General features: G+C 36.7%; 1 protein-coding gene across 1 annotated transcript; it reads right to left on the bottom strand.

Moving 5' to 3' along the window:
* Nucleotides 1-1181: 1181 nt before the first annotated feature.
* fundc1.S (FUN14 domain containing 1 S homeolog) lies at nt 1182-9311 on the bottom strand. Its single transcript, NM_001095846.1, is given in 5 exon segments — nt 1182-2043; nt 4166-4294; nt 5939-6014; nt 6258-6414; nt 9207-9311. Coding segments are annotated over 5 exon segments (456 nt in total). The 5' UTR covers nt 9223-9311; the 3' UTR covers nt 1182-1965.
* Between the last annotated feature and the right edge of the window lie 3048 nt (nt 9312-12359).

Below are 12359 nucleotides of genomic sequence, written 5' to 3'. Positions count from 1 at the left end.
AGGGCTTGGGGCCACTGTACCAGGCAAAAAAGAAAGTGAACTGTTAAGTATGCATTTATTTAGGTTGAGTGTAGGGCTCAGGGCACTGTTGTAGGCCTATTTATCAAAATTGGTATTTGTGAGGTTTAGAGTATTTTTTTCTACTTCGAAAAAACACACGATTTAAAAAAGCTTGAATGTTTTGCTTTTTTATGAAAAAGATCAGAAAGTAAAAAAACTCTATTGAATACAAAAAATGGGAATACCCTGATTTTTTCTAGTTTATAGGCTTAAAAAACTAAATTTGTGAGTTTAAAAAAATGGCTTGAATTTTGCCTAGGGCAACTCCCATTTTTTACATTTTGATAAATACCAGACGTTCAAGTTTATGAAAAATATAATTAGAATTTGTGAAATAAAATTTGAATTGTGGCAAAAATTCAAATTCGAACCTTGATAAATCACCCCCTCGATAGTAGATGCGGATTGACTTTTGAAAAAGTATATTCAGTCCAAACCTTATTCTCTTCATGCTGCAAAAGGGTATGCACTGCCTAATATCCCGCTAATCCCAGTGTAATTTTATTTGCATCTATACACAGTTTCAGACCACCAATCTGTAATTGTTAGTTCTTCATACATTCAGGCACTCCCAACCAGTAGTGTGAGAAAAATAATCACAGCCTCACTCAGAAGGTTTTAAGCAAAAGCGGCATTAAATTAATGGTAAAAACATAAATTTGGGCCTATTATTTTAGACAGGGCCGCTCCTGCCATAAGGCAAGGTGAGAAAGCCTCCTCTTGTAATTTTAAGAGCCAAATTTTAAGGTTTTAACCTTGAAATTTGACTCCGCTAGTGCAGAGAGCACTATTGTGCTCATTGCACTAATGATGCGGCCCTCCTTTGACCTGCTCCAACACTGATGTTTTAAGTGTGGAGCAGAGAGGGGGGTGGCAGCATCTTTTTGCTCCACATATAGTATGTACCCTAGAAGCGGTAAAGCAGGTACCTTGGGGCGTGTTTAAACTTTAGTTTTAGGGGAGCTTCACAGCTACCCTTGATTCAGGTATATCAGATGCAGCATGAACTGAACAGATTTTGGTTTATTTGGACTGCTGTTTGAGTGAAGATACAAGATCACGGTGTAAAGTGTTTTCTATAAACAGAACACACAAAAGAAATCCAATCACTGCTACTTCGATCTCATGTAAAACAAATACTTTAATCTTACAGCTTTGATTTGCTTCTATTTTCTCAAATGCTTCTCATGATAATAAGGGGTATTATTTCTATTCACCTCCAAATCTTTCATCAATAAAACCTCGTGTTAATGCAAATATAATTAGAATAATTGCCTTTTAATCATTTGTGTTCTTCAAATACATTTTAACAATGTGACCTATATTTTCTGTAACTCTAAAGAAGACCTACACCATTGTGTTTAACCATTTAGTGGATTTTTGCTACTTACATACAGTATATCAGTATCATAATCTATATTGCGCACTATTCATTTTTTCCCTTTTCTTAAATAATCACCTTCAGGTTTGATTGGCAGTTACAGTACATTGTTTTGGCACTACTCAGAAAAACACACATACAGTTAAACATATAATGCAAATTTATGGAGTATGGGAACCATGAAGATCTGTGGGTCTTTCATGAGAAAAACACATAATAAAAGCAAATGAAATGCACAAATTCTCAGAAACTAAAAAAAACATCAGTATTAAGAACAGTAGTGCAAAGAATAAACACATATGAACTAGCCAAAAATTAGTCCATCAATACAGATTAGGCACTCAGCTATGCCATGACCTCTTTGCATATAAGCATATACCATGAACATCCTAAAAATTAAAAAAAAAAAAAAAAAAAGTGTCTTTGACAGGCATTAACCATTGAGTTTTTAAGTGTATATTACACAATCTTCGTTCTAAACAAGTCCATATTCCCAGCTCCACGTTCCACTTTCCTGTAGATCCTTAAGAGGCAAGGCCAAGTAAGAACCCACCGACAAACCCACCAGATACAACAATGTTTTTCTTGACAAAGTCAGTAGACTGCAAAAGAAAAAAAATTAGATCCGATTAAAATATAAAAAACAAAGTTTATTCTTTTAGGATAATGAACAGTTACAACATTCCACGGATTTCAGTAGGATTGCACTTACTAAAGCATTCAGACTGAAAACACCAGAATTTCTGAGTTTTCCCCATTAAAAATTAAATGCTGCAGTTAATATATAAAGCACCTTTTTGTGCTACATAATTTTTGGGACTTAATGTAGTTTTACATCAATCAAGGCTTCTAAAATAAGTGTATTCAGTATACTAGAGGTTTTGTTTTGGAACAATGCCATTGTTGCAACCGAGGATCAAAATGAGACTATATCAATTGCTTCAGGTCTCCGATACCATACACATATTCTGTTTAAGCACAATTTAAAGGAATTGTTCAGTGTAAAAATAAAAACTGGGTAAATAGATAGGCTGTGCAAAATAAAAAATGTTTCTAATATAGTTAGTTAGCCAAAAATGCAATGTATAAAGGCTGGAGTGATTTGATGTATAACATGTCAGTCACAACACTACTTTTCAGCTCTCTTGGTTTACACTGACTGGTTACCCTGGTTACCAGGCAGTAACCATCAAACTTGAGGGGCCATGGTCAGATTGCTTTGAATTGAGCTGAATGCTGGGGCAATTACAAACTCACTGAACAGAAATGTACCATGTGGCCCCCCTTCAAGTCGCTGACTAACTCAGAGTTATAGAGCTGAAAAGCAGGAAGTTGGATTCTGGCTGTTTTATTAGACATCTGTTTACTCCAGCCTTTATACATTACATTTTTGGCTAACTAACTATATGAGAAACATTTTTTATTTTGCACAGCCTATTTACCCAGTTTTTATTTTCACACTGTACTATTCCTTTAATAAGAATGGGTATTGGTTACATTTGTGCCCCAGTACAAATGTCAACACAAGAACCAATTCAGGGAGCAATTGATTCTGAAAAAAATACATACAAAATTTGTAAATCAAAACATTTTCAGTACTTTTTAATAATTGTAGCCTTTTCATGCGTTAGTGCTGAAAGTCTACAAACTAAGAACAAGAGAATTTTTTCAAGGAGCTAGCAGTAACATTAATATTACTTTCTGCTTATTTTGATAGACATTCTGTGAGTACAATACAGAAGAGCTGACAATCTCTTGTCTCTGCCTCATATTAAATAAAGGGATTTGTAATTTATAAATACAAAAAAAGACAGCTACTTGAAGCAGCCAACAATTCTCTTTCATAAAACTCAGTGGGTGTCTCACTTCCTGCTGTGTTTTGCTACAATGACATCCGAGGCAATTTATGGCTAGGTTTTCCTTAAAGCGGACCTGTTAACCAGACACAAAAAGCTGTATAATAAAAGTCCTTTTTAAATTAAACATGAAATCCAGCTTCTATTTTTTATTAAAGCATTTATAGCTGTTGTAAGCGCATTTAAAAATCTCAGCTGTCAGTCAAATATTGTCTGCCCCTCCTCTATGCCTTGGGCATAGAGGTGGGGCAGACAATTACTTTCGCTTTCCATTCAGCACTTCCTAGATGTTACTGCTCTGCAAACAATCCCCCGTTCTCTTCACCATTTAATTGTGTAGCCAGGGCATGGGGATGGACATCGTGTCCCCCATTCTGGTGCACAGACAAGATTCTGAGATGATGCAAGACTGATGAAAACAAGATTCAAATAGTTTATATAGTGTAATTAAAGTTCATTTTGCTTGACTATGTGATAAAATAGGATTTTGAGTAATTTTTTTGGGTGACGGGTCCCCTTAAAAAAGGGTTGTATTTCAATAAATGCTTCTGAACAGTGGCTTATCTCTCAAGAGTGGGGACGGAAGGGAGCCCTGAGTCCAAGATCTGTTACAAGTCACCCTAGATACACCACTACTTCCGAAACTCATTTAAAAGGCACCTATTGCATAAAAAAATTTCCCTCAGCACACTCTAATAAAGCCCACATTCCCAGATGGTCCATAGACAATACGGTCAGTCAGAAAACTGAGCTTTTGGATAATTGATCAGTGTACCGTTTACGCAATTTAGTATGAAGGTTCTATCAGCCCACAACTTCGGGGAATATTTTTCTGTTAGGTGTCCTTTAAGCAAACATTTGTGCTTACCTCTTCAATTAAAGTGTTAATTTCAGGTGCAGACTTATTAGCTTCCTTCTTAATCTTTCTTTTAGCATTGTTTACATCTTTCTCAACTCTCTTCCAGTCTACTTGTATATATCCACCATGACTGGCAATCTGTAAAAACAAAAAGAACATTAGAGCAAAACGAATGCTACAAAACCCTACTTTGTTTTAGGTGTGAGCAGTGGTAGATTCACAGAACACATTACTTTGAACTGCAACTGGGTTGCTCCCATGCTTTCTTGCAAATTGTAGACATGCTTCAATGATTCTCTGATTTTTCTCTGCTTTTATGCAGAGCTCTAAAAATGGTTGGCCCATACCAGCATAGCAGTATGTTTTCATCAGCAGTGTCAGGTCATCTTGTTTAAATGACGTGCAGAATGCAGAAAAATACTGTTTCAGTCTATGAAGTACTTTTTCAGCAGAACAATTATAACAAACACAAGGCATAAATAACAATTGAGTAGCACAAAAACAAAAAAGGTGAATGTCCTGCAATGGTTCAGTAAACATGCTTATCTTAATCAGCCTGAGAACTTGGGGCACTATTTGAAAATTGAGTTATATAAGAAAATAGTATAAGAAAATGGTAATGGTGCTTCCACAAAGGACTGACTCGGGGGGGGGATGAATTATTTATGTAGCAACAGTCAGCTTTTTGCTTAAAGGCTATTACTGTGTTATAGAATGTCATATCCCTGGAAAGTGTCTAATTGGTCTTTATAACACTGTTATTAATACATTTTTAACTAAATAACTGATTCCGCATGGTCTGGTTTGCTATCTGAAAAACAAAAAGCTAAATTTAAAAAAGGAACTTCCTCACGCTTGTATAACACTTACCACTTAATTACTAAAGACCATAATTTTCCCATAATGGCTAAAGATTTGCAAAATAATATAAATTAAATAGTAGAATCCTCACACAAGCATTGAAAGAACACACAAACTCCTGGCAGTAATCTAGCCTAGGGTTTTTTCTTATACCACCATATTCTTTTGGTGCCCCATTATCCTTTTATGCTTGCACATGCACAATATATAAATTAATAGAGAATTTCTTTATCATAGACTATGGTGGAACACCTGAAGTGTATGGCAGCTCAATGCTAAGAAACGGTACCCTGTATTTTTGTTAAGAACACTACAATGTCTTATTATAAGAGATTAGAATCACTAAAGGGTATATAACAATTGGGCACCCCAAAGTGATTCTACCTTTTCTTGTCCATTGTCCTCCCTTTCCCAAAACAGTTTGCTCTGACCATTGTTAGTATCCCAAGCAATGAGAAGAGTCACCAACCAATTGTAGAACACACCATGAGTTCTAGATGCCCCAGTAATCTTCTGGTTTTCTTTGAAAGTGTTAATATGCAGTAAAGCAATATCGGGACTTTAAAGTTAAAGTTAAAGCATTAATCTAATGTGCACGAGCACTATCCAGGAACAGCAGAATTGCTGGGTAATCAGGACCCTGGGAAGATGTCTACAGTTAGCAATTAAATTCAAGGTGGGGGGACGACATTTACATTTCAGTGAATACATGTACATTAAAAGGTTACTTAAGAGGGATTTCAGCAAAAGATAAAGGCAAAAGAGTAGGGTACAAGTCAGAGAATAGCATATGGTTTATTACGCCAGCACACTGTTGCAATCTGCTCCACAGCGTATTATTGCAAGATTGTGTAAAGCTCCACACTTAAACAACTAATAATCTGTGCACTTGCTGCCCAATTAAATAAAGTAATGAATTACCTGAAGCAAAAGGAAACCACCACCTACTGCTGTTGCAGCAAGTTTGCCAACTTTTTGAAACAAAAATCCTGCACACCTATAAATACAGTAGAAATTTTAAAACATATAGCATTTATAGTAACACACACACACATATATATATATATATATATATATATATATATATATATATATATATATATATATATATATATATACACATATACACAAAGATTTCTATGAAATTTTTCATACATTGCAAATCTGAATATGTTAAAATGCCCGCAACACAGAAAGACAGGGCTGAAAACAATGCATGTGCATTGAATACATTGCTTACCAGCCTGACACGCCTCCAATTACAATTTGTGTAGCTACAGAATATTTTTCTGTAAGTGGCCCAGAATTACGCCCAAACAAGCGGTTCCACCAATGGTGACGCCTGGCATAATCTGTTAAATCCAACACTTCATATGATTCATCATCACTGCTGGGTTCTAAATTAAAAAAAAAATCAAACAGATATTAAGAAAATGTAACCATCTATATCAATTACCTACACCCATCGATTTACCGTGTTCTCCTGAAGTAGGGAAAATGTTAATGCAATTTTTGCAGATATATTGTGTATTCATTTAAATAATTCTTAAAGGGGTATTATAGTAAAAATGTGAGGAGGACCATATTAAATTTTCATTTGCACCATAGTGTTCCTTTAAAAAAATAAATTTGGGCATTATCACCTTAAAGGAGAATAAAACCCTAAAAACAAATATGGGTAGGATTGTTGTTTACATACTAAACCAGCCTAAAGTTTCAGCTTAACAGTAAGATAAGTTAAGGGGTCAGTACAAATCATAATGCAGAAAGAGAGTTTGTATTTTGTGAGTCTTGAACTTTTAGACTAGTCCTGGATCTCAAAACATAATGTACAACATTTGCATTTTTAGCCTACTTCTTTGATAAGATTAAGTTCTCTTTTAATAACACTATAGGTGGAAAATTACCTATGAAATCTATACTGAAAATTTGAAAATTCAAACAGGGTTGAACTGGGCCAGTAGGACACCAGGAAAAAACCCTGGTGGGCCCTGCTGGCACAGACCACAGCCCCTGCATGAAGCCTTTTCTGCAGCTTCTGACCTCCTTCCCTGGCAAAAGGAAGAAGGTAGGCACGAGCGGGTTGATAAATTCAAATCCAATAGCACCAGGCTTGGTAAATGATAAGCAATTGGGTGTGGGTGTATGGGTGTGTCTGCCCCACCTACATGAACATCATGCAACTAGTCCTTTAATTATACAACCCCATTCTACAAACTACTGTTGCACAAATTGCATTAGCATAGTTTTTTTTTGTCCTATTTAAAATAATGAATTGCCTTTAAATATATGTATTTCCCCTGACATACCCACAGCCAAGTGCTTTGTGCATGAAAACATATACGGCTTTGGCAGGGATGTTTCCATAAATACTTTTCTGTATTTACATTTGATAAAAAGGAAAAACAAAAAAACTATTGTTTCCCCCAACTGGGGTGCTATTGAACAGTAACACCAAAAAAATGAAAATATAATGTAGTGTAGCCCTGCATTGGCAAAACTGGCGTGTGATTTTTTTGAAACACAACTATGATTTATATAAACAAGCTGCTGTGTAGCTATAGGGGAAGCCATTCAAGCTGGAAAATAGTAAAAAACGCACAAGATACACAGCAGATAAGATACGCTCTGTAGTATACAATGGGATTCTTCAGAAAATATCGGTTATCTACTGTGTATCCTGTGCTTGAATAGCTGTCCCATGGCTACACAGCAGCTTGTTTATATAAACTATAGTAGTACTTATCTGTTATCTACTGTGTATCCTGTGCTTGAATAGCTGCCCCCATGGCTACACATCAGCTTGTTTATATAAAATATAGTTGTGTCTCTGAAGTAAACACACCAGTTTTACCAGTGCAGGACAGCAGTACTTTGTATTGTCATTCTTTTAAACCTTTTGCCACTATCTATACGAGGCTCATCTGCAAAGGGGTTATCCTTTTTGATTTAACCTGCAAAACAGAAGAAAGGCCCAAAAATGTTGGCGTCTAGAATAAGCCTGGACCACGACAGGCTTAAAATATGCAGTGTGCAAGGTCAAAGTTATTCAGTTGTTTTTCTACAGCTACAGGAACATGCAGCAGCAGCTCACAGACACTGTTCTACCATTCTATTGAACGTATAGTGGTTCAAGAAAATGAGAGACTTGGTACTGCTATATCGGAACAAAAGAAACTGTGCTTATTTTCAGAGTTAAAATATTCCCCAGAGCTTTGCCAAAATGACAATCATACCAACCAGTTGAAGAAATGTCATTTGTAAGCCCAGACAAGTGAGCTTTTACAGCTCTTAGGTTTCTGCTCCACTACTGGGTCAAAATTTCAGTCCAACTCAAAAATAAAATTTGTACCAAAAGCAATAAAAAAATATATATATATAATACACAAAAGCCATGAATATCTTGTAAATTATATCCTTATAAACGGTGAGTTCTGATGTCATCAGTTATAAACGGTGAGTTCTGATGTCATTTCTGTCACATGACTCATTGAAATTTGTGTATTATAATAAATAAAGTACCCCCAGTTGTAAAATATGAGGATATTAGAAGTTACCTCGGAATTCCATGACCTGTATAAAAACTTTATTCACTATATATTCAGTTTACAGGTATGGAATGTTTCATCAATTTTATGGCTATTCAAATCAGTATCTTTCTATTCTAAATTTAGAAACAATTTAGCAGCTGATAAACAGATCTGTGCACTCCTTTAATGCTGACCTGCTAAACTGGTTGAAGAGACAGAACGCAGCAGATTAAAAGAATAAGAGTTTTTAAGATGAAATTATAAAAACACTAAATACATTTATAAAGCAAAGCTGCTTAGAATGATATTAATTGAATTATAACATTTATTTTAAGCTTTAGAACCCAAAGACATATCCCTTCACTTATCACTGGCGTTTTCTTTCTGGGAGGCTCTCCTTCTCCCTACTGTTGTATTAACGCAAAAGATACAAAGAAGAATAACTGCTTCACGTCAGTGTTAACCGCTGTTCCATAAATATTATACGCATTACACGTACACATTTGGATATAAACACGCTACAGAGCACTTGATGAAGTTACATACAGGCCGCCAATAAACATAAGTTATCCACACACGTACTTGTAGCCAAATCAAAAGAACGCTTCAATTATTTCTTGCCTTAAACAGGATCTTTCTATTACCAGTGACCTGCTTACCTCTGCGAGCAGCCATGACTCCTTCCTCTGCAGCTTTTTTTTTTTTTTCCCTTTTGCTGTGACGCAATGCGTTACGTACACAGATGGCGTGCATCCGCTAATACGTACGGAGAGCTCCAACAAGTATTGTCCCACCCAATTCTGTTTTGTTGGCGCATGCGCTTTAAAAGTTGTTTATAAAGAACGCATTGCTCTGATGTTATCTTGTTATAAATGGCGTTCTTTTAAAAACCACCTGCTTTTCATTATGACACATGTAGCAGAGTACAGGGTTGTAGGGAGTCAAGCTCAGGGGTTCTATGTTTCCTACCTTTTGGACTTATGAATATTATGTTGTTCTAATATATGTATAATTATGATATTATAATAATGTAGTATGAATGCCAGGCCAGCAGAGGAATGAAAGGGTGTTATTATAAAAAATTATTTCTACCAAAGCTTTAGTGGTGGAATGTAAAGTCGGTAAACGCACAGGATACACAGCAGATAAGATACGCTCTGTAGTATACAATGGGATACTTCAGAAAATATCGGTTATTGATTACGGCCTATTACCCAATCAGTGGAAATCAAGAAATCAAAAGTAGTGTTATGGCTATTATGTTAGACATTCAGTCACTTCATTTCATTTTGCCTAACTAGATTGAAAATATTTTTTTGCACAGCCTATTTACCTAGTTTTTATTTTTTTACTGAACAATTGATTTAAGCAAGTGTATAACAGGTATAGATGTTTTAATAACCAAAAGAATTTGGTTTTCATGTTTGAAAAGGACTTTATTTTTACAGTTTTTTATGTCTGGGTGACAGGTCTCCTTTAAGCTGCTAGACTCTGTTCCCCCAAGAGACTTGCTTATCTTAAATAGTTATAATTGTATCTAAATGTGGATGCTGAGTATTATGTGATCTTTGTCATTTACAGTAAGAAAATGCCTCCTCCTGCAGATATAAGATGAGGAAAGATAATGGAAATAGGAAAAAAGTATTTTTTTTCTCAGAAAAGTTTCCAGACCAGTTTCCTACATATTTCAATACCATGCATACCAGGGATGCAGAAAATCTGATCATCAGACTCATGTGCCATTAGCTTAAATACGTGACTAAACACCACTGAAAGTGGTTGAACTGCAAAGTTTGTTAAGGGAGGAGTATATGAGAGCATCATAACCCCAAAAAAATGGCAGAGAATAGATGCAGATGAAATGCTGGAAATAATGCAGAAGTGGAATTTTGTCTCCTGTAGTAGAGAGTGCAATTGTGCTCTCCGCACTGGAGATGCAGCCCCCTCCCACACCCAGGACCGCCATCAAAAATCGCAGGGCCCCGTATGACAAAGTTTCCTGGGCCCCCTGGGCTGAACCCGCCGCAAGCCTCACCTACAGGTCCGCCCTCCCCACCACACAATAAAAAAACAAAATAAAATATTGGTGGCTAGGGTTCCCACATGTTAATAAAAAATAAAAAGATATTGGTGGTCAGGGCCCCCCATAAGAAACATTTGTGGCCAGGGCCCCCCCATTAAAAAATATTGGTGGCTAGGACCCCACATGAGAAAATGAGTGGACAGCCCCCCCCCCACATTATAAGAAAATTGGTGGCCAGGGCCCCTTAAACGTCAATGCCTTCACAAAGTCAGCTGCTCTCAGAAAGATGGGGGGCCCGGCTTATCAAGTAAGTGTGGCGTGGCCGGGCCCCCCTTACCCTCGGGGCCCCCTACAACTCTCTCCCCTGTCCCCCCCCTGATGGCTGCCCTGCCCACACCACTCGGCACTCGAAATGGTATGCTCCAGGTGCGAGGGGTGGCATCATAAAGACCGCCTCAGGTTGGCAAGGAGCCCCGAATGCCCCTGTCTGTGAAGTAACCTGTACCTCGAATGGCTTCCCCCATGGCTACACAGCATAATACTATATAAATTATAGTAGTGTTTCTGAAGAAAACACACCACTTGTACCAGTGCAGAGAAACAGTACATTATATTTGATTTACTTAAAAACACTAAAATTTGTTGGTGTTATGGTTCCTTTAACATTTGAATATGACCAAAATGAAGTTGTTAAAAGGCACCTGCTATGCCCAAATAGTTTCCCCATCAGAGGTGCAGGCTAATAGAGCTAAGGCCACCCACACCAGGGAGACGCTCCTTGCGCAGTCAGCTTTTGTTGCACTGAGAATTTGTGCCACGGTTTGCACTCTTAAAGGAAAACTATACCCCCAAAATGAACACTTAAGCAACAGATAGTTCATATCATATTAAGTGGCATATTTAAGTAAATATTGCCCTTTTATATCTCTTGCCTTGAGCCACCATTTCGTGATGGTCTCTGTGCTGTCTCAGAGATCACCTGACCAGAAATACTTCAACTCTAACTGTAACAGGAAGAAGTGTATAAGCAAAAGACACAACTCTGTCTGTTAATTGGCTCATGTGACCTAACATGTATGGTTTGTTGGTATGTTTGTGAATACAGTGAATCCTACAATTCCAGGGGGCGGCCCTTATTTTTTAAAATGGCAATTTTCTATTTATGATTACCCAATGGCACATACTACTAGAAAAGTATATTATTATGAAAATGGTTTATTTACATGAAGCAGGGTTTTACACATGAGTTGTTTTATGCAATATCTTTTTATAGAGACCTACACTGTTTGGGGGGTATAGTTTTCCTTTAATGCACATGCATGTTACTTTGTGCGCATGCACATAACAAGCGTACTGTAAGAAGCACCCATTATGCACATGTGTAACACATTATGGCCACTTGCACTGTGTGTGCAGCATAGCACACATTCAAATATTATATTCGAATGTAAATTTGAATGTGAGATTTCTCACACCTCGACCATGGAAACTGTCCTAATTTGATTATTTGCTACCTAAAACCTGACGAGTTAATTTACATGTCAATGGCAGAGGTCCGTTGAGCCATTTAGAGATGTCAATAGCCTTCCTGATATTCTAGTTTTTTTAGTAGAAAAATTTGACTCGAATTTTCAGGTGGGAACCATTCGATCGAATATTAGACATTTGAGTTTTTTCTTAAATAATCTCCCAGTCGAATTGTGAGTATATTCAAATTAAAAGAAAATCACATGACTTTGAAATTCGGCTTTTGACAAATGGGCCTCTAAATGTTTTCATTCACTGAATC

This window comes from Xenopus laevis, chromosome 2S, assembly GCF_017654675.1.
Source record: "Xenopus laevis strain J_2021 chromosome 2S, Xenopus_laevis_v10.1, whole genome shotgun sequence".
Classification (NCBI taxonomy): Eukaryota; Metazoa; Chordata; class Amphibia; order Anura; family Pipidae; genus Xenopus; species Xenopus laevis.
The sequence above is the reverse complement of the archived record's forward strand: the minus strand, read 5'-3'. Positions and strand labels throughout refer to the sequence as shown.